This window comes from Hibiscus syriacus, unplaced genomic scaffold (assembly GCF_006381635.1).
Source record: "Hibiscus syriacus cultivar Baekdansim isolate YM2019G1 unplaced genomic scaffold, ASM638163v2 tig00110788_pilon, whole genome shotgun sequence".
Taxonomy (NCBI): domain Eukaryota; kingdom Viridiplantae; phylum Streptophyta; class Magnoliopsida; order Malvales; family Malvaceae; genus Hibiscus; species Hibiscus syriacus.
Window position 1 is genome coordinate 1,754,927 of NW_024062863.1, and position 25,876 is coordinate 1,780,802.

At 34.6% G+C, this 25,876-nt stretch overlaps 5 protein-coding genes and 1 pseudogene across 8 annotated transcripts; 3 read left to right on the plus strand and 3 right to left on the minus strand.

Moving 5' to 3' along the window:
• Positions 1 to 550: 550 nt before the first annotated feature.
• On the minus strand, positions 551 to 2,578 carry LOC120140571 (NEDD8-conjugating enzyme Ubc12-like). Its single transcript, XM_039155539.1, has 6 exons — positions 2,402 to 2,578; positions 1,768 to 1,881; positions 1,427 to 1,535; positions 1,185 to 1,263; positions 960 to 1,076; positions 551 to 878 (listed from the first exon to the last, which is right to left on the minus strand). Exons 2-6 carry the CDS (start codon positions 1,874 to 1,876, stop codon positions 741 to 743), a joined length of 552 nt encoding a protein of 183 aa, XP_039011470.1. The 5' UTR covers positions 1,877 to 1,881; positions 2,402 to 2,578; the 3' UTR covers positions 551 to 740.
• Positions 2,579 to 8,568: 5,990 nt separating this feature from the next.
• On the plus strand, positions 8,569 to 10,261 carry LOC120140772 (geranylgeranyl pyrophosphate synthase, chloroplastic-like). Its single transcript, XM_039155752.1, has one exon. It carries the CDS (start codon positions 8,883 to 8,885, stop codon positions 9,993 to 9,995), a length of 1,113 nt encoding a protein of 370 aa, XP_039011683.1. The 5' UTR covers positions 8,569 to 8,882; the 3' UTR covers positions 9,996 to 10,261.
• Positions 10,262 to 11,246: 985 nt separating this feature from the next.
• Positions 11,247 to 13,739, plus strand: LOC120140770 (pentatricopeptide repeat-containing protein At2g01390-like). 2 transcript variants are annotated; one of them, XM_039155751.1, is made up of 3 exons: positions 11,257 to 11,471; positions 11,672 to 12,091; positions 12,433 to 13,739. In XM_039155751.1, the coding sequence occupies exons 1-3, from the start codon at positions 11,387 to 11,389 to the stop codon at positions 13,437 to 13,439; spliced, it is 1,512 nt and encodes a 503-aa protein (XP_039011682.1). In that variant the 5' UTR covers positions 11,257 to 11,386; the 3' UTR covers positions 13,440 to 13,739. The 2 variants fall into 2 exon arrangements, with proteins under 2 accessions (XP_039011681.1, XP_039011682.1); XM_039155750.1 differs by having other exon boundaries at positions 11,247 to 12,091.
• A 127-nt stretch (positions 13,740 to 13,866) lies between these two features.
• On the plus strand, positions 13,867 to 16,417 carry LOC120140773 (cold-regulated 413 plasma membrane protein 4-like). Of its 3 annotated transcripts, XM_039155753.1 has the most exons (5): positions 13,872 to 14,428; positions 15,769 to 15,871; positions 15,920 to 15,924; positions 15,981 to 16,051; positions 16,148 to 16,417. In XM_039155753.1, exons 1-5 carry the CDS (start codon positions 14,310 to 14,312, stop codon positions 16,372 to 16,374), a joined length of 525 nt encoding a protein of 174 aa, XP_039011684.1. In that variant the 5' UTR covers positions 13,872 to 14,309; the 3' UTR covers positions 16,375 to 16,417. The 3 variants fall into 3 exon arrangements, 1 of the variants encoding a protein (XP_039011684.1); XR_005517737.1 differs by having other exon boundaries at positions 13,867 to 13,941; positions 14,095 to 14,428; positions 15,769 to 16,051; positions 16,148 to 16,289; XR_005517738.1 differs by lacking the exon at positions 13,872 to 14,428 and adding an exon at positions 14,621 to 14,885 and having other exon boundaries at positions 15,769 to 16,051; positions 16,148 to 16,289.
• A 1,344-nt stretch (positions 16,418 to 17,761) lies between these two features.
• On the minus strand, positions 17,762 to 19,812 carry LOC120140943 (annotated as a pseudogene).
• Positions 19,813 to 21,893: 2,081 nt separating this feature from the next.
• LOC120140694 (putative B3 domain-containing protein Os03g0621600) lies at positions 21,894 to 23,388 on the minus strand. The gene is made up of 4 exons (XM_039155670.1): positions 23,316 to 23,388; positions 22,603 to 23,077; positions 22,395 to 22,537; positions 21,894 to 22,297 (listed from the first exon to the last, which is right to left on the minus strand). The coding sequence occupies exons 1-4, from the start codon at positions 23,361 to 23,363 to the stop codon at positions 22,040 to 22,042; spliced, it is 924 nt and encodes a 307-aa protein (XP_039011601.1). The 5' UTR covers positions 23,364 to 23,388; the 3' UTR covers positions 21,894 to 22,039.
• Positions 23,389 to 25,876: the final 2,488 nt, after the last annotated feature.

Sequence of the window (25,876 nt, forward strand, 5' to 3'; positions counted from 1 at the left end):
CCAACAATTTTCCCAACAGAATTATGCTATATTTTCAGACGATTATTTTTTATAAACAAAATAATGTAATAAAATTACCAAATAATATCTTATTTAAATTTTTTTAATTTACAACATATTTTACAATCGTAATTATTAGAACGCACACATCTCACATACACAGTTATTATTCAAAATATTTAGAAAAAATAATACTATCTTTTATGATCATTTATATTTTATTAAGTTTGATTTTTAACTCCGTCGTGACAATAAAATTAAAAAAAATTCGACAGTTAACACTATTTAATAAGAGTTTACTATTTACAGATGCAAGAATAATCTCATTGTTTCTTAAGTGATCTTAAATGAATTTAGAAAAAAGTAAACTTAAAACAACTCGAACCTGTCGTTTAACAAGCACATCAAATAATCCCATCATATATCAACAGTGGGTGCAAGACAAAGAGACATCATCTTCATCTTCGGACATAGAAACACTAAGAATGTCATATTTTAAGCTAATGCATAAGATTCAGTCTATGCTAGTTCTACAATGTAAGACGATATATGCCACACCAACATATAACATTAGGAAAGCTAGAGCAAAACATAACTAGAATTTTAGCTGGTTGGTCTTAAAAGAAAATAATTCCCTGAGATTCACACAGAGAAATTCAAAGGGGATGACAAAGGTCATTTCCAGACAGACTATACAACCCACAGAAACTCAATCGTCGATAACATCGTGCGTTTGCATTTTATATGCACCGTTGGAAATAGGTTTGCCCCACATACCCACCATACATAGCTCTTCTCACATTAGATTCAAACATCTTTGGATTGTCCCTCAACACTGCAGCAGCGTCGTGGTTGAGGGGATCCTCGTAATTTGGTTCCTGCACACAAAATCGAAAGATTTGAGTACCAGATAGCTGCCAATTCATAGGATTATTGTCATGAATTCACTAGGCAAGTACCGTGAAAAGATGATATAATCCATAAATTACGGTGTTTATATTGAGCACAGGTTTCCAGTCTTCACGCAAGATGTTGAGGCAAACATTTCCTTCCAAGTCAATATTAGGATGGTAGACCTGAGGTTCGGTGAACAACATGAAATAAATTGAGTTCTAACCAAAAGCAAATCAGACAACATGGATATGGGGAAGGAAGCTGTGACTAAATAAGATGAGCCGGTTTACCTTGGTCTTGCATTTAACTTTCGGTGCCTCGTGCGGATAGGAGGGAGAAATTTGGAAGGAGAACAAAAATGTGCCACCACTAAAAAAGCAAAGCACCAAGTCAGTTGAACACTTGTTTTGTGTTATTAGCAAGAGAAACAACCATAAAACAATTACATAGAACAGAACCTCTTTCCCCCTGTAAAGCTAGAGAGCAAAAGATTGCTTGTTTTAAGATAAGATGCATGAAAGAAGTTCCTTACCGATAATATCCTTCATCAGGTCGAATAAAAACCTCGAAGTTCATCAGGTCATCCTTTCCATTAGGAAATGATATGGAACAAGATTTCGGCAGGTTCAACTCGGAAATGTCTGCAAGTAAAAGGCCAAATATAACATGATGCTCACGTTTATTAAGTGCTAATTCAATCCTAGATCAAATATGGATCTTCTTAAACCTGGTAAAAATTCAGTGCTTGAGCAAACTACAATCAGATAAATCTCTATCCTTCATAAAGGTAAATTCAACTTGCGATACATGCATACATATAGGCCTATGTATTCATATAAACTTGATCAAATTCATTAAACAGGATATTCAAACCTTTGTGTAAACGCAACTCCCCTGCAGTTTGCTTTTTGATAGGTGATCCACCATTTGCATTTTCTGCAAGCTCTTTTTGCTTTTCCTTTACTTTAAACAGCCGAATCATAGATCCTGCACAAGCATTTGAAAATTTCAAAGAAGGATAGCAGAATTTACTACAAATCCATTATTTACATAACCAAAGTAATACCAATTCAAAATCTAAAAGAAACCATCAAAAACAAAATAATTGTTCATAAACCCTAACTGAAAATTTCATTAATAACAGCCAAAATCTAAAATAAACAATCAAAACAAATCACTTGTAACAAACCCTATCTTTGCTACTAATTCACTTTAAAGAACCGATTTCAAAAATGGAATCGGTGTTACCCAATAGAAATTGAGTAAACTAATTACAATCTAAAAGAAAAGTGTTTTTCCCCTTTATGATTAACAATATTAAAAGAAATCAGAATTGAATTAATTCGTAACAGATCATATCTCAAGATAACAAAACACCGTCAAAGATTAGAGAAACTTAATCTGATTTTAAGCAAATATACTTAACAAACGCAAATTTCAGTAATCAAAATCGTATAATAGAAAAAGTAAAAATAAAGGTTTTGGTTTTTATCAGATTGTGACGAACCTGCTCGATGAAAAGCGTCAGAGAAATTTGATGATTGAAGAAACAAAAAGAAAAAGAAATGATGGAATAAGAGAGAGGGGTTGCTTTGGGTATACGGATGTGGCAAGGGAAGTAGATGAAAAAGTTGCTTTTTTTCAACGCAGTTTTGGAATGAATGATCCCTTTTTATTCTTATTATTTTAAGGGGGGAAAAGGATGAATCTAATGGAAAATTCCAAATCAATTTTCTTAACCAAGAAATTATCTTTATTATTTTGTACTTCCTAAGAATTTTTTTTAAATAATAATGATCAAGAGAAAGGTGTAGCTCAAGTTTAGCTAAACTGTGTGCAGCAGCTTTGCAAAAGCCTTATGGGTAGTCTCATCTATCAAGGGGGATGAATTGAACAAAACAAGATCTGGGCTTCAAGCCTTGAGCCACTTGATAACTCCATGTCCTAAACAGTCACCTTGAAGGACAAATCTTTGGGGGTGGGGAACCATTTTGCTGTATAGTTATTATAGTGCACAAACAACTCCCATGTCTTCCACGTGAAAGGATCCTACTTTTTAATGTCTCATCTGATTTTGCTAGGGTTAAAATGACTCATTTATGTTATAATTGTGTTCACCGGTGAATTAGACAATAATAGTAGATGGTGGCCGAAAGGTTTTTTTGGTAGTGCAGGTATGATGAATTATACTTACTTATAACCCTCGTAGGCTTTAAGTCAATCATACTATTCCCCAATGCAAGATTCCCACCTACAAGTTTTTGATCTTTAATCTTCTTCTTACCACCAAATATGGGGTTTTCGCCTTCATCGCAGTATGTAAACTCATTGGAAGAAACTCTACTCATAGCACTTTCGTATCGACCCGAATCGATAATGCTTGTTGATACACGCATGATTAAGCCCCAATTCATCTTCTTCAAACGTCCATACACTTCAAAGATGGAAGCACAGGGAGTTTTCTTACTTTATCATTCTTTTATTTCAATGATATTATGCATTCACATATTTACTTTGTTATATATATCATATATATTAATTTTATGTTCGATTATAGTTATCCATTGATTATTCATATCATTTCATATGAAATATATATAATTTAGTCATTATGTTGTTGAATATTAACTTCACACATCTTTACTTAGCGTTATAATATGATTTGCATATGTTTTATATTCATTCATCATGTTTGCATATCAATTACATATCATGACAACATGTTTACATTGAATCTTTAGCTCATGGCATGCTATTTTAGCTCACAATGCATTTAACTTAGCTCATTAACTTTGCATTATTATTTCCTTAGCTCATGACAATTAGCTTATAATTGAATATACATTGGCAACATCAAGCATTTAACTTTCTACGAGCTCATTTGACTTATATTGATTTGATTTCTTGATTTACATAGGTACATCAAAGGAGGACACATCTTATGGTAGCTTTGGGGAGTATTTGGAAAAGTAAGCAGCTCACAACAAGCTCATAATGTCTATGACAACTCGTGGAGATCAAATGGAAGCTCTCTTTAGTTGGAGGAGCTATCATGGAGCTAAACTTAGCTGATGGAGTCGTATGAACTAAAGTTGTCAAAAGTAGACTAACGGTAGCTGGATGTAACTGGGAGGGTAGTTGGATGTAACTGGAGGGTAGCTGAGGAGTTTAGAAGACCATGACTAGCTAACTTGAGTTCATCAAGTTATAACTCACCTAGCTTGCCTTGAAGCTGGCTCACCTATAGGCTACCCAAGGACCTTCAAGCATCATCACATGGCCGAGGCTACATCTTATGCTCCATGGAGACTCCATATGCAAAACCAGCTATATGCCTTCCTTTAGGCGCTAAAGTGAAAAATTGTCTATCTATTCGGCCAAGCCTTCACAACCACTAAGAATGGCGCCAAGATGAATGGACATGAAGACTATTCGGCCAAAGACATCTCTCTTCACCAATGGTCAAACCATCACCTCTCTTTATCCTTAGGTGGCGTTTAGTTCGCTGGAATGTTTATGAGAGAATTAGAATATGTGAAGGAATTGGAATCTATCAGGAGTTGGAATCCAATTCCATATTATGTTTGGTTTGCAGACATGTCAGATGAATTTGATTTCAGTAATGTAAAATGACAGAATTGCCCTTCTTGTTTTTTTGCTTTATTTTAGTTTGTTTTACAACTTACATGTAGTAATATATTATAAAAAATTTAAAAATGTTAAATTTTCATTTTATTGATTGATTATTCATTTCAATAAATTATAAAAATCATGCTAATAAACATCATAAGTTAAAATCATTACAATCAAAATATGTTAATAAGTTACCAAAAGATAGAACAATATTTCGATACATTCCAATAGGAGTATGTTAATTAGTTACAAAAAATATACCAAAAACTATTTTTATTTAATATATGAATTAGAAACCCGACCCGACATAACACAAATAATAAAAAATTATTTTTATTCAATAAAAACATTGACTTAATTGAAAAAAATTATATATAGAGGGGTATTATTATAATTATTTCTAAATATATAAGGTAAAATTATATATTTTTTCGGGTCGGTCCAGTTTTTTTCACCCTAAACCCAAACCCGACTCGAATATCACACTTAAAAAAACCCGACCCGACCCGAACAAAATAAAGTTTCACCCGACCCAACCCGAATATATGAATTAGAAATCCGACCCGACCCGACCCGAAATAATAAAAAAATATTTTTATTCAATAAAAACAGTGACTTAATTGAAAAAAATATATAGAGGGGTATTATTGTAATTATTCCTAAATATATAAGGTAAAATTATATATATTTTCGGGTCGGGTATTTTTCACCCTAAACTTGAACTCGACCCGACCCGAATATCACACTTAAAAAACCGACCGACCCGACCAAAATAAAGTTTCACCAGACCCGAAACAATAAAAAAATATTTTTATTCAATATATGAATAAGTTACCAAAAGATTGATGAGGGTAGTATGGTCAAATTTCAATTCCCTCCAACAAGGGAATTGAATTCCATCCATTTTTTGATGGAATTCACTTTCCCTCATTTGATGGAAAGTTGAAGCCATAAGAGATTCTAATTCCCTTGGAAAACTTGAACCAAATATGAGAAAGTAGTGGAATTGGATTCCAATTCCCCAATTCCAAGGGATTCCATCCAACCAAACGCCACCTTAATATATTTTAATTAATTATGACTTTATATGGAAAGGAACTAGAAATGGCCGAATACATTTGCATCTATTGGCCTAGTTTCCTTTCATCCATTATAAAAGGCTTGCCTATTTCATTTGTAAACAACACTTGCTCATCAATTTTATCTAAGTGAGAGTTTATTCTCTTTTCCTTAGTCTTTAAAAGACTTTATCGACTTATCAAGTAGCAACACTTGTGGCGTCAAACCCTTCTATTTTTCATTGATACTTGTGATACCTATCACTATTATAGATAGTGGGTCCAAGTCCGGTTCTACCGCCACTTAAATAGATTTATAAGGTTGGGTCTTTGCTCTCTATAGCATTGGTTCTTCCTTGATCTATTTAAGATACTATCAAACACCATCACCATCTTTTTTTCTATAGCCATCACCATCCCTAAACACCTAACCATACTTCCACTTACTCTATATCATTCTAGCCCATCCTTTATACCTTACATTTATTTACCTTTAACTTTTTTTTGTAGCCTTCACTTGCTGTAGGTGCTTCCTTCCTTCCTAGATCCTACAATTAAGTTGTCGTCGTCCTCAGAGTTCATTGAGGCATGCCCCAACCTAAATCATGTAACCCAGGTTCTACCATTGAGCGACTAAAAACAATCTTTTCTTCTTTGAATCTTGTTTTGAAGACTAAGAATACATAAATTGTCTCTCCATTGAATTCATCGCCGATTTTAATCTCTGCAACACATCCTATTTGTTTGATGGTATTAGCCCATTTTTGTTTCTTCTCACCCTTGTTGCGTATTAAAGTTGAAATCTTTGCCATTTCAAGAACTAACATGGTGGCATCACGTCCAAACCCTGGAAAAGAGGGATCTTTTTCCTAGTCCAAATCCAATGAATTTGTTTTAAAGAAGGGAGTATTTTTACCCAAGAATGGTATGACATTCGTAGGGATCGATGAAGCAAATATGATTTATTGCAGGGATTAATTCCATTGGAGAGGCAAGTTATGTATTGCTGGGCTTCACAACGAGCTTCAAAGAGGAATAGATTGTATTTCATTGCTCAATGGCAGAACCTAAGCTACAAGCATTGTCAATTCGGGTCAATACGAGAGCGCTAAGAGAATTTCTTCCGATGAGTTTACGTATTGCGGTGGAGGATTGTACTTGGTGACTAAATACTGGAAATAAATTAGAAGGGACTCCGGTTCCGGTAAACATGTTTACAAGTTTAAGCTGGTGAAAATGGAGGATCGTCGACCATATGATCTGGAATGGAAGAAGAAAGACATTCGTCATTGTCGGCATTAGTTTCGGTTAAGCCGGTAAATACACATTGTTACTACTTGCGAATATCCAGCTCTGCGAATCTCCATGTACGCGAACATATGATTCGTAAGAACCTCTAGAGACTCAAATGAAAGATCCGTGTGAACTCTTAGACATGTGGAGCGTACTCTAACAACGACGACTGTTAATTACCTACTACATAAATATATTTGAATAATTTTTCGTTTTTCTCACTGAGAGTTTAAAAATAACAAATTAATCGAGACCATTTTGCAGTATATGCCCGAAAATGACCCAAACCGATACGGATTCCCACCGACACAAACGGAAGCAGTCGAAGATGAAGAAAAGTAAAAGCTCTTCTTCAAAAATCTGGAGATTCAAAGATCCCGAGCTGCAGAGGAAGAAGATCTTTTTGTGCTAATATCATGCGACTTTTATTGATAATATTTCATGCAGTTACTTTTTGTTTGTTTAAGGATTAATATTGAATGTTAAAAGTTCAAAATTCCTCTGGCGAAACCTTTAATGTTTGACAGTGAATGTTGAAATATCTTAACAGTTCTGCAGGTAGAACCTTTTTGTGCTATACTGATTTACTGTATAAAATAAAATCCATGAAATACCTGTTGAGATGAAAAGTTTTGTGATGTGTTTGTATTTATTGCAGAGAAAATAAAAATCTTACAGGAACTGAGATACATAACCATACTCACCTCGGAATTGGTACAACATTCTTTTCAACTTTTTCTTTTATTAAACTTTGTCCGATAACGTGGAAAGTAATTGTTAAATATTTCATGGAGAGATTACTTCTCATCGAGTTGTTAACTTTTCTTCTTAATTCAGGTTTTCAGTTTGATTAACAATTTCCAGACCTTAATGCTAAATGAATATATATTTGAAGAGGAAATGAGTAATACATGATTCAAATCTCGATCATCACTTCAATGGTGTACTTGCATCATCCATAATTGAACTAATTGTATTCTATTTTGTAAAAGCTTATGAAAATTTCAGAAAAGAGAGAGAGAGATGGAACAGCAACAGGGGATCGATCACCTCCAGCCATAGACAAAAGTGTTTTTGATGCACTTAACTCTTTCTTGGAGACCCTTTTTTCTTGCCTTCATCCGCAAAAGCCTTGTAGGCAGCAACCCTCTTCTTCCTCTGCAGCTCGGTATCATTGAATCTCAAGGTTTTTGGAGAAGAGATTTTACTTTTCTTCATCTTCGTCTGCTTCCTTTTGTGCCGGTGGGAATTCGTATCGGTTTAGGTCATTCTAAGACAGTACTACAAAAAAGTCTCAATTAATTTGTTATTTTGAAATTTCAATGAAAAAAAACGAAAATTTACTAAAATTAGTGATCATTTGTGTATTTTATTTTTTTTAAAATTTTTATATTCATTATATCACATCAACCTTTTGTTAAAAGTCTAAGAATAACTAATTCTCAGTGATCAAATATTATAATTTTTTTAAATTTAATGAAAAAATTATAAAATTTAAATGAAAGTGATCAATTGTTTATTTTACCCTTAATTAAATTATAAAAGAGTTATATTAAGAGAAATTTTAGGTACCAAAATGGTATATCTACGCATTGTTTAAGGGAAAGTGTTCAATCCAAATATTAAGAAAGAAATATAGAAGAATTCTCGGACACCTCTGGCTTGCAAGATAAGGCTGGGATTTGCAGAGGATTCCAATGTTACACAAAGCTTAGAAACCTAATCTAAAAAGTTCCCATCTTTGTCGGGTTCTCTTTCCATTTCGATTTCTATTTCCACATAATGCTCGATGCTCATCCATTTCCCCTCACATGTAATGTTCACTCACATGCCGTTTCCCCCATATCCTCCATTTCCCAGTTCTCTCTCACCTTTTTATATTTTTTATACTATTTTCCAATTACCCAACACCCCATTGCTTGATTTCATAACCAGCCTTTTGTGTTTTGAAAGTGGGAATTACTAGAAATATACAATCTTTCAAACACCCAAAGTGGAAAAAAAATGGCTTCGGTGAATCTGGGTTCTTGGGTTCAATCATACTCCATTTTCAAACAAGCTTCTAGATCCAAATCTTTTCTTTTACCCAGATCCCTTCCGTTCAATTCCCTTGTGATTCTGTCATCTTCAATCCCAAAAGCTCACGGCTTTACATCTCTTCCTTCAATTTCAGCGGTCTTTACCGAAGGAGACACTGTCAAGGAAGAAGAGCAGCACCCTCAAAACCCAAGCTTTGATTTCAAATCTTACATGATTCAAAAGGCCACTACGATAAACCAGGCTCTGGACTCGGCTGTTCCACTCCGTGACCCTATTAAAATCCATGAAGCAATGCGGTACTCACTATTAGCAGGCGGGAAAAGGGTCCGTCCGGTGCTTTGTTTAGCTGCTTGTGAGCTTGTTGGCAGCCAGGAATCTAAGGCTTTGCCAGCAGCTTGTGCAGTTGAAATGATTCACACCATGTCTCTAATCCACGATGATCTTCCTTGCATGGACAACGATGATCTTCGTAGAGGAAAACCAACTAATCACAAGGTTTTCGGTGAGGATATCGCTGTCTTAGCCGGGGATGCTCTTCTGGCTTTTGCTTTTGAACATGTAGCCGTTTCTACAGTTGGTGTTTCGCATGGTAGGATTGTGAGGGCAATTGGAGAATTAGCTAAATCCATTGGGGCTGAAGGGTTAGTGGCTGGGCAAGTTGTGGATATAAGCAGTGAGGGACTAACAGATGTGGGGTTGGATCATTTAGAATTCATTCATGTTCACAAGACTGCTGCTTTGCTTGAAGCTTCTGTGGTTTTGGGGGCTATTCTTGGAGGTGGATGTGATGAAGATGTGGAGAGGTTGAGGAAATTCGCAAGGTATATTGGGCTTTTGTTTCAGGTTGTGGATGATATTCTTGATGTGACAAAGTCATCTAAGGAATTAGGCAAAACTGCAGGCAAAGATTTGTTGGCTGATAAAGTGACTTATCCCAAGTTGATTGGAATAGACAAGTCAAGGGAGTTTGCAGAGAAGTTGAGGAGTGATTCATTGGAGTTGCTTCAAGGATTTGATCCTGAGAAAGCTGCTCCTTTGGTTGCTTTGGCTAACTACATAGCTTACAGGAAAAACTAACTTTTTTGCTTTTTGTTGTTGTATAATTCTTATTCTTGTTGGTTTATATGAGGTTGAATTGTCTAGAACATTTCTCTAGACAAGAAATGCCTTGATTTGATGCTTCTTGTTATGCTTGATCCTATAGGCTTAGAGAAAGAACCAGGTGAACAGTTTCAATGTTGGAAATATACTTTTACAAGGATGATAATTATAGAAATTTGTTTCTCTGTGCTGTTATATCATATGAAATTCCCCTTAAATTGGGATTTGATTGTTAGTTCTTCCTCATTTGTTGATCTTATTAGTTCTTATACATTGGGTGATGATCTCTATAAATATTAGGTTATAAGGGACTGGATGCTTCAGCAATGTTGGTGATTTTAGAGAATCTAATTGTTGCTCTGCATTGCTTGGCTGCGAATTTTTCGTTTACTGCCCACAGATGATGCATGAAACTGCAGCTTTTAGTTTATCAACGGGCAGATTGTGTATTTTGTGAAAAATATTTGCCTGTTGTAACACTGCCTGTGCAGATCCTTTCCCATTTATTTGTATGAACCTATCTGGTTAACAAATGCATCTTGATCAATGCTCGTCGATGAAAATTTTTCATGACAAAGCTTGTAATGCTCCAATGTTTATATTCAGAATTCATATTACTTTGTTGAAGAGATTTTGAAGTGTATATTACCTCGAACTGGTATTTTCTGGCTTGTATGCATATGATGATAAAAGATCACCACAGGGAGAAATAGAAGCAAGAACATGATCCATCAGTTTAAAGTGGAATGTCAAGGTAAGCAATGGAAAACAATAAGAAGTGTTCCAATCTTGATTGTTCATTATTTTTGTGCAGTTAGTCTTTGAAAAGTGGAGAACTCAACTGAAAGCGATGATAGAGATTCGAATTTCATTTGATCTAATTAAAAAAGTTAGTAATATAAAGTTTGTTGTACGCTTCTTATAATCTCCGATGTATTTTACCGTCAACGTAATAATTTTTTCCTCTCATGTCTGTACTTCTCGACGAATTTCTCACTTAAAATCTATTTGTTTGTCTTTTCTTATTATTTGAAGATTTATTATTTTCTATTATTTTAAAATATTATTTCTGTTAAATGAGCAGTCAAATCTAACTATGAGTGACTACAACAGAAATAAAATTTAACATTCATTATAATTTTATAAAAATGATTAGATGTTCAAAATAAAAATATGAGAATAAATGGGTGACTAAATAGGTAGATTATAAAAAAAAATTTATGATGGCCTCGACGCTTTCCAAATTTAAGTGAAGCCCCTAACCGCTCGTCAACTCCTCCTCAGCCCGTGGAATTAAAAAGCAGAAGCTTTTCCATGAAAAAGCTCTCATCTGTGATCTCAATACATGTTGAGAATAAATTATCTCCATGGACTTGCTGCAAGTTTCAGAATTTGGAATCGTCCCATCAGATATTTCCATTCCCTTAATCGAAACAAACACAGAACACCCACCAGGCATAAATTTACCGAAACCTCAATAAATCCAGTAGAATCAGTTGATGCTGAGCCAAAAGTTTACATGAGAGACACAATCTCAAGCATTTACAAAATCCTCAAGTACTCAACTTGGGACTCGGCTGAAACCCAACTGAAACAATTACCCGTCAAATGGGACTCTTTTACAGTCAACCAAGTCCTCAAAACCCACCCACCAATGGAAAAAGCTTGGCTTTTTTTCAACTGGGTCGATAAAGTTAGAGGCTTTAAGCACGACCAGTTCACTTACACGACAATGCTCGACATTTTTGGAGAAGCTGGGAGGGTTTCGTCAATGAAGTATTTGTTTCACCAAATGCAAGAAAAGGGCTTGAAAATTGATGTTGTTACTTATACTTCGTGCTTGTATTGGCTTTCAAAGAGTGGAGATGTTGATGGGGCAATGGAAACATGGGAGGAAATGAGAGGAAAAAGATGTTTTCCTACTGTTGTTTCATATACAGCTTATATGAAAGTTTTGTTTGATAATAAGAGAATCAAGGAAGGTACTGATGTTTATAAGGAGATGCTTCAGTCTGGGATTTGTCCTAATTGTCATACTTATACAGTGTTGATGGAGTATCTTTTTGGGGCTGGTAAGTTGACAAATGACTCGTTTGAGTATTGCTGTTTTTCTGTTTGTTGAAATGTCTAAATGGGATACACAAACCCGCATTGGTTTTGGATTTACAGTGTTAGAGTGTATAATTTGATGTCACTTCATCAACATTATTTTTAGGCTAATGAAATATAAACTCATGATGTTCGTATGCATTTTTTTTGTTCAAAGATGTTCATATAAATAGTTATACCACTTTCATGGCATTGTAAGACCGATGAATGCTAATGTATAATTTGGTTACATTGGTTGCATCTAGTGTCTTTTCTCGAGTGTAATGCTTATAAGGAAGTTTTTTATTCTTTTGCGGTGTATCAGGCAAGTATGAAGAAGCCCTCGAAATTTTTAACAAAATGCAAGAAGCCGGAGTTAAGCCCGACAAAGCTGCATGCAATATTTTGGTTGAGAAGTGTTGCAAAACAGGGGAGACGTGGCCAATAATCAAAATCCTTTGGTTCATGAAAGAAAGTTATATTGTCCTCCGGTACCCCATATTTCTATTAGCCCTTGAAACGCTCAGAGCTGCTGGTGAGAGTGATGCCCTACTCAGGCAAGTTCATCCTCATATCTCTGTTGAAAGTATTTGCAATAAAAGAGATGTTGAGTATAAAGGAAATGATTTCAAAGCCCCTTTAAGCTTAGACAGAGAACTAGTTTCGGTTCTTTTGGAAAAGCAAAATCTTCTTGCCATTGATGGTTTACTGACTGAGTTGTTGGATAAGAATATTCAGTTGGACTCAGAAATGATGTCTGCTGTCATACATGTAAATTGTAATCGTTATAGACCGGATGGGGCTTTATTCGCCTTCAAATATAGTGTGAAAACAGGCATAGAACTCGAGAGAACAGCCTATCTTGCTTTGATAGGCTGTTTAATAAGATCAAACATGTTTACTGATATAGCGGACATTATCAAGGAAATGACTAACGCCGGACATTCTCTTGGAGTTTATCTAGCTTCACTCTTAATCTATCGGCTTGGATGTGCTAGAAGGCCATCTTGTGCTGCAAAGATCTTCAATTCACTGCCTGATGATCAGAAATGTGTTGCTACCTATACTGCTTTGGTTGGCATCTACTTTGCTGCCGGAACTGCAGATAAAGGGCTTAAAATATACAAAACAATGCGAAAGAAAGGGATTCATCCTTCTCTAGGCACATACTGTGTTCTAGTAGCCGGTCTCGAGAAACTTGGTAGGGTCTCAAATGCAGAAACCTTTAGGAAGGAGAAGAAAATCATGCAGAAAGATGTTTATTTCCGTGAATCCATTCCTATTGAGGAAAAGATATGTGACCTCCTATTTGCTAAGGATGTAGTGTCTTGACAAACTTTCCAGATTTCAGCCTCGTAACACAAATTTAGAGCTATGGTTTGACGGTACAGCCCTTTTGCCACCAATATTTATCGCAATTGAAACCCGGAAATGCATCCATTATTCGAAACCGTATTTTATTTGCTGGGTCATTTTGAAGGAAAGTTGCCAGTTATGGTATATTGATTATTTGATTGGTGAAGGCTTTGGATCAATGATATCTGGGAAGTGTTTCCAATGGAGGATTATCAACAACCTACATGGCAAAGAATGGCTTCAAGTATTACATTTTGGATGAATAATGTATACCTAAGATTCGAACATAAATCAAACATAAGATTGATGAATTTATATACAAATCTTTTATCATTCTAACTATAACCTTTCATTGAATATGTCATGTCATTATATTAACGGAATTAACGAAGAAAAACTTAAAAAATTATAAACGATCGTAACTAAATCAGTAAAAAGTAAGCTTCTATAAGATTTGACCATTTCCCTGTGTTTTAGAGTTTGTAGCTTCCTCTTTGTTATTTATCAGTTGGAGCTTCAGCTTGTTCTCCTACAAAGCTTTAAACTGAATTTTCAATTTCCTTTTGGGTTTTTGCTACAAAGATACGGAATTGAATGATTATACCCAATTAGTTTGATTCCACTGCACCAGGAACAAGAACCAGATCCAAGGGTTTGTTATCTGCCACGTGAAACATGTTGTACGAACTCCTGCGTGTAAACAAAAACGCTTTGGATTCTGGATATCCCGACCCATCAACCCAAACCAACCAGGCGACAAAATCCAACAATGTATTTCCAAAGCTTTAATCCAAAGATTCTTTTGAAATTTTTTATAAATTATTTGGGCAGAAAAAAAGAAGGAAAATGGTTACTTTTGGACTGGCAGATACGGAGATGAAATTGAACTCCAGTTTTGCAAATTCAGATTTAGGATCTAAACAGGCTCGAGCCGCTTTTCATTGGGGTGGCACCGTTTTTGCTTTGTAAGTTAACCCAGTTCTTGCTTCTTCTTCTTTTTATGGTTTCTCTCCTCCTTGAATGGTTCAAAGATGTTGAATTTGGTTTTATGATTGATATAAATGAGTTGGTTTTCTTCAGTCATAGATGATAACGCATTTGGGGTTGCTTTGTGATGTCAGAGATGAATATTTATGTAGGTTTATCGGTGTAACTGCTGCTGTTTGCTGGATTTTTTAATAGAAAGTTTCAATTATACATTATCATATTTATATTCGACACTCATCTTTGAGTCTGGATAACATAAAGGATCAAAAGTAATGTAAATTTTAGTGATATTGGCAATCTGTTGATGCCTACTGGGTTGCTCTTCTTGCATAGGATTTCTGTAAATCAGCTGCCTTTTCATGTGTTTAAGGTTTAAAATTCTAACAAGGATAGGATAAAAGGTTGAGTTTTGAAGGCTTTTGGAATGCTGAAATGGTAGGATAGGAAATGTCTATTTTGCCTGAATTCGAGTGTTGAATTCGGATATATGTTCCGAATGGGTATTTCTATACGCATGTCCGAATATGTCTCTGGTAACAACAGAGGGAAATTGTTTAGTTGAAAGACAAATCATAAATCTCCAAAATGAGATTGGCCAAAATCCAATAGATAGGGTGCTCATTAAGTCCGTCTTGATAGATAGAACTCGAGAAATGCTTAAATGAACCATAGCTGGAAACTTCTAAATACTACCAGAAAATAGTTGTTAAATCTCTTGCCTTCATCATTTAATTATTGTCACGCATGCCTCGAACATGCTTAGATAATAAAGTAGTATGTGATAAAATCTGTATTATTCTCTCTTAGGAAAAGGACTTGATTAGGCCATCTCCAGCCCTCATCTCTACTATACAGTTTCTCTATCTCTACTCTAAAGATGAAACAGTAATTCATCTCCAGCACTATCTCTAGCATATAATAACAAAAACCAAAAATCAGAAAAATTTCAAAAAAAAATGTAGTGCAGCTACAGTACAACGCCAAATGTAGCGTGCACTGTAGCCGTCACCACCATGCAGCTACAAAGTGGCGATGGGCTGGAGCATAGGATCATCTTCAAAGTGGAGATCTTCGCCATTCCAGTGATGCGCTGGAGATGGCCTTAGGGGCTGAAAATCGTGAGTGCAATATACAGAGAACATATTTGAATGGCATCTTCAATGAAAATATTCTGTCTGTGATTTCTGTTTTCCATAAGAAGGCTTTTAGTTCCATCAATGAGCCATTTCCAGGATTGTGTATGAACAAAAAACTCAGTCTTGTGTTTAATCTGTTTCCTTATTCAAGCATTTTTTTATATTATTTACTTTCTCCACAGATTTTTATTACACATGAACCAAACACGAAGGAGATTACACATGCTGATTAACCTCCTAGTATTATATCTCTTTGCTAGTTTCCCAGCCATACTCTTCAAACTCGTAAGTTACTCGGCAGTATTCAATATTGATCTCATCTTGGTTGATTAGTATCGGTTTTAATGTTTCTTAGTGTTTATATTTCACTAAAATTTCTCACATAATGATGCAGAGGGCAATTTGGTTTCTGGATTGCATTTCTTGCTGTTGCTTCGAATCTGTTTTTTCCTGAAACCTTTCCAGGTTTGAAACAAGATTTCAGACAAACCAACTGACTGTGAATACGAATGTGTTACTTCTCGTTTCTGATAATTATTTTCTGTTTGTTGTATGTAACAGTTCCGCATTTCATCCTGTTCGTCATTTTACCCAATTGGCTGGCCGATAGGTTACGAGATGACAATGTACCTGGCATCCTGTGTCTTGTAATTGCGATTTTAATTATCCTAACAGAAATCTGTAGAGCTGGAGGATTAGAGAATTGTCAATGTAGTTGTTATTGTCTTAGTTATTGGTTTAGTATAGCTTGCTTGTTCTTCTTTACAGTATTGTATCTTGCCGCTTAAAAGGAATTGAAAAGCGTAACAGGGAGAAGATTGCTTTCTGTTTTTACTTTCTCTTATAGCTCAATGATAATGACTTTTTCTTCATTACATATATTTATGGGCGAGTTGTCTTCCGATCCATCTCAAATCGTCAACACAAACTAGGTTTCCAAGACAGCGACGTTTGGACTGAACGAGTTGGCTATAGTTCCGGTCAACTGTTCATGTTCTACCATCTAGAATCACAGTACCTCCACCAACTCCGTCATCGCCTTCTCCTCCAAGTGGAACCTAAAACAGATCATGGATTTATATACTTGTTGGTGTTCTTGTGGGAGTTGGCTTCGTCATAGTTGTTTGTATAGGGATTTTCTGTATGTTCTGCAAGACAAAGAAGAAATCTGATCCGATCTTTAGCTCGGAAAGCTTTGAGGCTCTTGAAAAACCATTGGAGAAAAGCTTGGAGGATGGAACTCAGTACTTCTTGGATACTATGTCAACTATAGCTTCATAGATCAATCTCAAAATTTACAGTTTTGGAGAATTGCAGCAGATAACTTCAGCCCCAGCAATCATATTAAAGGATTGGTTTACCGTGGTGTGACCAACGACAGTGATTTTGCAGCCATCAAGAAGGTTGATGGAAATGTCTCGAAGAAGATACAACTGTTAAACAAGGTCAACCATTCAAATCTTATTCGCCTTTTCGGAGTTTGTATCAACAATGAGAACTGGCATCTGGTTTACGAGTATGCCGCCAATGGTGCATTGAGTGACTGGATCTTCAACCAAGATGATAGAGGGAAATTCATATGCTTAAAGCATCAAATTCAGATTGCATTAGATGTAGCAACGGGGCTTAAGTACCACCATAGCTTCACCAATCCTCCTCATGTCCACAAGGACTTAAAAATCAGTAACGTTCTTCTCTATGGTGATTTCAGGGTTTAGATTATGAATGAAATCGTGCAGTCATTATCGAGAATTCTGACTACTTCATCGGCACGGGATTCGTCATCCAACATGTCGTGGTCTCAAACATATACTGTGAGCTATTGATTAACTTTTATTTATTCAGTGTTTGCTTGTTTCATAGGCTTCTTTCCCCGATCCCTTGCTTCCTCGTTCTTTCTATCTGTAAGATAAAAGAGTATGTGTTGTTAATTCAAATCTTCAATGGCTCCATTGCCATCCAATTTGATTGGATAATAATATGAACCATGGATAACATGAACACGACATGTCACGAAAAATAACATAAACACAAGCAAGTACGCTTATAGTCAAGTCTTGGTGATCTATATTCACATGAACAAGACATAGTCCAATACATCATCAAAACTGAAAACCGAGCTGAAACTTTATATTACAAAATAGGATTATACATTGGTTACCATATAAACCGAAGCTATGGATTTTCTGCGACACTTAACGAGCTACGACCGGAAATCTTCAGTTCCTTTGCAATATCCTCCTTTGTTTTCTTTATGGCTAACAGTTTCCCATCAATGGTGGCCCTATACACAGATCCTACGACTCTTCTATGTTCATTAAGGTTCATAGTTGCCCTCATAATCACATCAGCGTCATACATGATTGGTTTCCCTAGGTAACCTGAAACTCCTGGAAGCAGCTTATCTTGCATTATCTTTGGCCGGAAACCCTCACTTCTAGTAACATCCTTCATCGGAATCAAACCGGCCGTCTCCAGAGACTAACAGTTGCTCTTAAAAATCTTATTTCTCTCATGTATTACCACACATGCTAAAATAAGCAAACAGACTACTATGCTTAAAACAACTATGAGAATCCCCTGATGTTTAGATTTGCTTCCTCGGTAAGTTTGCGAAAGAACCAGCCAGTCAGACACGGGGAAAGAACCGACCAGTCAGACACGGGGATCATCAGCGGAGGAATCACTGCCGAGCTAATATCCGTGTAGCCATTTAACTTATTTTCATCAATGATAGCTGGTGCTGATACATTGAACATGGCACTTACACTCCAAATACTGTCTTTCGGTTGCCAGACATAGCTAATAAAATACTCGGTTCCGTTCTCTGATTCAGCTTTCGAAGGGCACTTGCAGAACAAAGGAAACACGACTTCTTCCCCGGTGTGCAAATTCTTCGGCTCCAGAAAAGGATTCATTTGCTCCACTGCAGTGAAATTGGTGAGAGACTCGAAAACAGTGGTCGAAATTGTGTAATATGTGTCACCGAGCTTGATATCATATGTGATGTTAGCAAAATAGTGGTTCATGGTGCAACCACAGGTTATAGGGACCGGCAAGAGTTGGCCTGGGAACAACCGAGTATCTTCAGAAACTAAGTTGCTAGCTCTTGCAATCTCTTGCAGGCTGGTTCTGAACAGATTAGCAATGTTTCGAAGGTCCAGAAAGTCCAGTTCTTGAGCAAAATAAGCGGCATATGTCGAGCACGGGGCTGATGATTCCAAGCACCAAAAGTCGGCACCATCTCCGTATGAGGGCCGAGCTCTGATATAGGAAGCTAAGACGTAGTCGAGTATGAAAAACAGAGCTTGCAAGGATTGCCATTGATGAGAAAAGAAAGAAATAGCCATAGATAACTAGCTAGCTATAAGCCAAGCTTATTTATTAGTGTATTAAACTCGAATGTCGCTTAAAGTCGATGGAAAACGTAAAAATTGTTGTTATTAGTGAATATGTAAGCTCTTGATCAGAGAAAATAATTCAAAAGATGACAAAACTTTATTAATCTCACCATATTTTCTGGATTATACATCAATTTCTATTAGGAATATTTTGATTAGCATCAGATTAGTTTAATGCAATAATCCAAACCAGGATGGCACGTAGTAGCAAAAAATGCATTGCTGGCGACTGAAATTGTCGTTCATTATGAACATTTACTGCTTTAGAGACATCATCTGTATCTTAAATTACAAGCATGATGATTAAGTATAGTCATGATCTAATCCGATTCAATGAACTATATTATGAGAGTATGATTTGGTTCGTTCTTACATATAAAAATATATTAGAAACAGCAGAAGTTCTTATTCAAGTTCTTGCAGAGCCAGTAATATTTCAGCCTGCCGGCTAGACAAAGTGAAGAACAAGCGACCAGAATACATTAAGGGACAGATGAATTCATCAAAAAAGAAAACGAGGAAAGATGAAAAGAAAGTTGAGATCTTTCAAGATGTTGTGATGATTAAGGGACAGACAAGAATGGGAGATATGATGTTTAATTACTACCCCTTGTGTTTGTTTGTTAATTAGCTTTTAAAAGGAATCTCCAGTTTTGAAAGTGCCTTTGCTTTTCATACGCTGGATTTTATCATATTATTTTTGTCATTTATCATATTTGTCTAAAACATTCGCAACAACACAAGAGAGTATCACCTTAAGAATCTTTCATCATCGTCATCAAAATACATTAACCGATCATCATTGAAGCCATTTACAAATCCCATGAATTTCTGGGTCTTTTTTTTTCTTTTTCTTCAAGGGCAAGTGAAAGCATCGCCCAGTTCCATCCACTTGTCTTGAGCTTGGCCATCGCCGCCAACCAAAGCCTGAAAAGCACTCCTGACCCTGTTTTTGCACTTGTGATTGCGGATCCGCCGAATAACAACCTCTTTCTCAAGTGCTGCACGGGACGACCGAGCTGAGGATCTTATCTGAAGTTGGCTTGTGACAACTTTGTTCGTTTGACCATGTTCTTCTTCTGTGTTGTTATTCATTTTCTTCGCTGCTGCTTCTTCTGGATTATTATTCATCTTCTCCAAATATGGCTGAGCTTTGGGTACCAAGGAATCCATTTTTTTAAGGTGAAGAACTGAGAAACAAAGTAACGATGAATGGAGATTTAGTGAGATATCAAATATGGAGGAGAGTTCATGGAAACAGATGTCTGCCATTTATAGACATAATTAAATTGAGATTCAGTGGGAAGTTTTGACGTTTTCCGGTTTTGTTCAATGGATATTGTTTCAATGTTCCACTGATTCAGTCCAAACCACGGGCAACGAGCAGCCTAACTTTATATACATAAAAAGAAAATAAAAAAAATGAACTACTACATCATATGCCATTAAATTTTAGATAATACATTATTTATTCTATCAAATTTTTAATTATTTCAATTATGATATTTAACTTTAATTTTAATTTTAATTTTAATTATACAATTATATCATTAAAATCTAAACGATATGATATTATAAATAAAATGATAATATTTTGATATAGTTGTTAATATTTAAAATAATGTCATTTTGAACACTGAACTTTAAGAGTGTATCAATTTCTCATTATAAACGTTTCACTTCTAGACATTATACTTTTACGGTCATATCTTTAACTGTGAGTTGTTACCCATCATCAATCGTCATTCACTTCTTTTTCTTTTTTCATGATTGCTTTTTTTTTATCAAACTTACTCAAAATTAATGAAATTAAACAAAAATAATAATATCATCTTTAAGTTTTTGGAGGATTTTTTTTCCAGATTTGAAGAGTTTGTTCGAAATTTTAAACATTGAAAAGTATTATTTCAATAAGACAAACAATATATTTCAAAACTAACCTTATCAGACGGTAATCAAAGAGATTAAAATATTAACACTTCGAATCATATTGATTGCCAACAACATTGAAAAAAAGGTTAATGCTTAATTTTTTTTAAAAAATAATACACTTTTAAAGGTAATTATCTAAAAATAATATTTTATCTAAAAGTGACGTCAGTTTAAATATTACTAATTGAACCAAAATGACATCGTTATATTCATTTCATCATAATAATCAAAAAATTGATTCATATAATTAAATCATTAAATTTTTATAATTTATTTAATAAATAAAATTCCATAATTCAATAGTATAATTGGAGTTAAAGTTAAAATTGACTATAATAATTAAAAATTATATAAGTTATACATTATCTAAAATTTAATTTACCACGTAGAAATTAGTGTGGTTTTTTGTAATGAATAGCAGCAGCGGAAGAGGCTAAGAGCCAATGTCGCAGCTGCACACTGACCGAAAGAGGATGTAAATTTATCAGCCGACTCAAAGCAACCATGCGGCACGAGCCATGGGATCCTATTCTTTTTTATGCTTAGTTAATATTAGAAAAATTATCTTACTTACAACTCAAATTATAATATAAATAATTAGTTTTGAAGATAAATAGAAAAACTCAGTTTAATTTTTATTAAAGGAACGAGTTTTATCTCGTATAGTCCAACAAACCCAACATAAATCTTTATTAAATTTAAAAATAATAAAACTGAATCAGCAAAACTATCGGTACGTGCTGCTGAAAGACGGGGCAAAGCTGATTGGGTGCCACCTGGAGAGGATTACCTTTGGACAACATAAATGAGAAAATCTAAAACCATTATTTGAAGATGTTGCAGTAGACGACAAGAAATGTTAAATTGCTAAATAGGAAAAACAACGGGCAACTTCACTTGTTTCTTACCAAAACTGGGGGCCTCGTTCTCGGTAAACAAACAGATAAAAGTAAAGAAACAAACCCACGCTGCTTGTTCATATCCCAATTCCTGATCAGTTTGATGACTGTATCAAGTTTATATCAGAATAGTGGATACGAAAATACGGTCATAACATACTGAATATCTAATATTCAACACTCATCTGAATCAGATTAGACACGTCAAGGATGGGAATTCTTCATGTATTAAGCCCAAATATATAGACTCTTAGAATGTTTTGAGCTCTGTTAATCAGTTCAAAGGCACAAACATCACCCACTGCCAAATGATTTTCAATTGCAAAATCTACCCATCCATTACTCAGTTTTGCTTGTGCATGTCTTTGTGTCGTGACATAATACTTGACCTCCCATGTTCTATCACCTGGTGGGATCTCAAGGATAACATTCTTGCACCTCTTGTTTAAGTATGTTTGAACAAATTCCACAGGTATATGCTGCACAGATTAAACAATCAAATGTTCGTAATACGACCGGGATGTAAATGTGTTCAGCAACATCGGATTCGAATTAGGCTAAGAACAGGATGCTTACCACTTTGATGTGTCCAACACCAATGTAGGATGGCTGAATTGTAACCATGAAGAAGGGGTTGCTAGATTTGAATGCCCTTTTAGCTCTTTCAAGAACTAAAGATTTTGCTTTGCCTTTCAGTTTCTTGACATTCTTATTACCTTCTGCAGAAAAAATATTTCATGTGATAATACAAAGTATACAACCAAAGGAAAAATAAATTTCGAACCTTTGAGCTGAGTGCAAGCAGCTGATTGTTTGAATTCTGTTCTTTTCCTCTTCTCTCCCACTTTAGTAACATTTTCCAGAATTTCAACTGAGATGCCATCATCAGTACCTTCAATCTTGATCACCACAGGCTTTTTCTTGTTTTCCAAACTTGCAGATTGATTGGTTCCATGTATATTTTTTGCCATTGTTTCACTTTGTTTCTTCTTCCCTTTACCGGTGACATCTTTTACACATCCATCGTTCTGGAAGACGGTGATTGTAAACAATGATATCCGAACATAACTAAAGAACACAAAGTCCCCAACCTCTAAAAGATTGTCTTTTACAAAAGCTTCCCAGCCATTTTTGAACAACAGTTTGTTGTTGATTCTCACCAAATTAACTTGCCAACAATTTTCTTCGGAGTCTTGTAGCTTGATCTTATGAGGCAATGGTGTTCGATCAAAGAACTTGGCAAATGCAGGTGGAATTCTCTACAACAAAACATTCAATATCAATCCCAATAGATAATCGAACCCGAACAAGTTCACTTCAACTAATCATTATGATGATATGATTTCAGACAGTACGAACTTGACTCCAGATAACTTATGGCTAAAGAAACCAAAAAAATAAAGTTTTTTTCAGATTCCATAACAATGTGGTTGTATATAGAAGAGCAATCATAATTGGCAGATATATACAGTTGAATATTTGGAGTATTCAATATACCAGTCGCTTAGAGAAGTCGCCGACCAGAACCTTGAAAAAGCCTGGCATGGCTGCCAGCCTTGCTTCTCTAGCCATTGGAATCGACTGTGGTAGAAAACAATTGGGGTTTATGTAAGTGTCACACCCCAATTGGTGGGGTTAGTTTTTTAGTTGACTATGGGATTATAGAATTCACGTGAATTCTCTATCTTTTGTCTTATGTGAACTCTATTATTGTATTCAATTATTATTTGTCATTGTGAATTTTATTTCCACCGTTGCTTGGCCTGCAATTCACAATCAATTATCTTCAAAATTTTCCAATTCTTAAGGCTAAGTTTTTGGATAAGACTGGCTTCAAAACCAGATTCAATTCATTTACATAAACGAGAATCTTTGTGAGACTAGCAAGAATTCTACTCTTTGAAGCCTTTTTGCACATGAAGGTCGTTGAACTCTCCTCGTACAAAAGAGTTTTTGGTCTCTGCAAAAAGCCACATTTTCTGCAGCTTCCTTCATTTTCTTGGCAGTGAGTAGACTCATCTTTTGCTCAACCTATAACCAAACGACCAAAGAATAACATCCAGACAGTAAGAATCAACAAGAAATTAAATACAAAAGTTCATGGGGTATGTCTTTTGATTCCCGATGATTCCGATGTTGGTTGAAGATATGTGCGGTGGGAAGAGTAGTATTGTAGCGAGGATCAACATATTGTAAATATGGCTTCATTGAACGGTTGTCGACGATGAGCGAAAGCCTTTTATTTCCAGAAAGCTAAACATTTTTCGGTAGATCCACGATCATCTATGGAGTTTCTCGACGAACAGAGGACAGATTCATGGAAAGGAGACCAAGGCACTTCGAACGGTGTAACTTGGGTTTTGGTTGACGACCATCGATGACGGTCGGCACGGTGGTCATCGGTGTTTGGGTAATGGGCGATGAAGCTTCGTTGTCTTCCTACAAAGCTTTCGGTTGGGGAGAATTTAAAAGAAATAACAAAAGGTGACCATGGGATTCCAATCTTTCAAGGTGAGTATGGGCATCTGCAATTTGCTTTCTTTAGTTTAATAAGGGTACCCCTAAAAAACGGCTAATATACGGTATGATCGGTTAAACAATTGATCGGTTAAAATTTATACCGGTTATGTTATATTATTTAACTGGAAATATTATAAAGTACAATAACATACTAGGTAGTGCTTATATAATGTAATAGGTAGCGCTTATATTTACCTATTTTATAAGTAAACCGGTATATTTATACCGATAGTATTACAAATTTACCTATTACATTATATTATATTGAAAGTGTCCATACTTTTTATAAAAATGATCGATACTTCTTTTAAAGTTATGTAATTTATGTTTCAATTTTTTTTAATAGTGTTTCATGTTTTTCACCTATAATATTAATTTAATAATTTCATTTGCACAAAAAATTATTTGATTATTTGATATTTTATAAAATATTATTTAGAATTTTTAATTTAATAATAATATATATCGTAACGTAAAAAATAAATCATTAGACGCCTATAATTACTAAATTAATATCTTAAAACTCACTCAAAAGATAACCTTAAATTAATGTTTTCTACAGTGAAAAAAGTATGGACACTTTTATAAAAAGGATAGACACTTTACAATATAACCACTACCTATTACATTATATAAACGATACCTATTACATTACATAAGCGCTACCTATTACATCATATTTTTACCTATTATATTGAAAGTGTCCATACTTTTTATAAAAAGGATCGATACTTCTTTTAAAGTTATGTAATTTATGTTTCAATTTTTTTAATAGTGTTTCATGTTTTCCACCTACAATATTAATTTAATAATTCATTTGCACAAAAAATTATTTGATTATTGATATTTTATAAAATATTATTTAGAATTTTTAATTTAATAATAATATATATCGTAACATAAAAAATAAATCATTAGACGCCTATAATTACTAAATTAATATCTTAAACTCACTCAAAAGATAACCTTAAATTAATGTTTTCCACAGTGAAAAAGTATGGACACTTTTATAAAAGGATAGACACTTTACAATATAACCACTACCTATTACATTATATAAACGATACCTATTACATTATATAAACGCTACCTATTACATCATATTTTTACCTATTATATTGAAAGTGTCCATACTTTTTATAAAAAGGATCGATACTTCTTTTAAAGTTATGTAATTTATGTTTCAATTTTTTTTAATAGTGTTTCATGTTTTCCACCTACAATATTAATTTAATAATTTCATTTACACAAAAAATTATTTGATTATTTGATATTTTATAAAATATTATTTAGAATTTTTAATTTAATAATAATATATATCGTAACGTAAAAAATAAATCATTAGACGTCTATAATTACTAAATTAATATCTTAAAACTCACTTAAAAGATAACCTTAAATTAATGTTTTCCACAGTGAAAAAAGTATGGACACTTTTATAAAAAGGATAGACACTTTACAATATAACCACTACCTATTACATTATATAAACGATACCTATTACATTATATAAGCGCTACCTATTACATCATATGTTT

Excerpts from the sequence above, each read along its gene's own strand:
- LOC120140571 (XM_039155539.1), bottom strand. The coding sequence starts at position 1,876 with ATGATTCGGCTGTTTAAAGTAAAGGAAAAGCAAAAAGAGCTTGCAGAA. Across the intron at positions 1,264-1,426 it reads CCTGATGAAGGATATTATCG|TGGTGGCACATTTTTGTTCT; the intron begins GTAAGGAACTTC and ends TTGCTTTTTTAG. Across the intron at positions 879-959 it reads GATTATATCATCTTTTCACG|GAACCAAATTACGAGGATCC; the intron begins GTACTTGCCTAG and ends TTTTGTGTGCAG.
- LOC120140772 (XM_039155752.1), top strand. The coding sequence starts at position 8,883 with ATGGCTTCGGTGAATCTGGGTTCTTGGGTTCAATCATACTCCATTTTC.
- LOC120140770 (XM_039155750.1), top strand. The coding sequence starts at position 11,365 with ATGTTGAGAATAAATTATCTCCATGGACTTGCTGCAAGTTTCAGAATT. Across the intron at positions 12,092-12,432 it reads GGAGTATCTTTTTGGGGCTG|GCAAGTATGAAGAAGCCCTC; the intron begins GTAAGTTGACAA and ends GCGGTGTATCAG.
- LOC120140773 (XM_039155753.1), top strand. The coding sequence starts at position 14,310 with ATGGTTACTTTTGGACTGGCAGATACGGAGATGAAATTGAACTCCAGT. Across the intron at positions 14,429-15,768 it reads GGTGGCACCGTTTTTGCTTT|ATTTTTATTACACATGAACC; the intron begins GTAAGTTAACCC and ends CTTTCTCCACAG. Across the intron at positions 16,052-16,147 it reads TTTTCCTGAAACCTTTCCAG|TTCCGCATTTCATCCTGTTC; the intron begins GTTTGAAACAAG and ends TGTATGTAACAG.
- LOC120140694 (XM_039155670.1), bottom strand. The coding sequence starts at position 23,363 with ATGCCAGGCTTTTTCAAGGTTCTGGTCGGCGACTTCTCTAAGCGACTG. Across the intron at positions 22,538-22,602 it reads TGCTTGCACTCAGCTCAAAG|AAGGTAATAAGAATGTCAAG; the intron begins GTTCGAAATTTA and ends TTTTTTCTGCAG. Across the intron at positions 22,298-22,394 it reads GTGTTGGACACATCAAAGTG|CATATACCTGTGGAATTTGT; the intron begins GTAAGCATCCTG and ends TAATCTGTGCAG.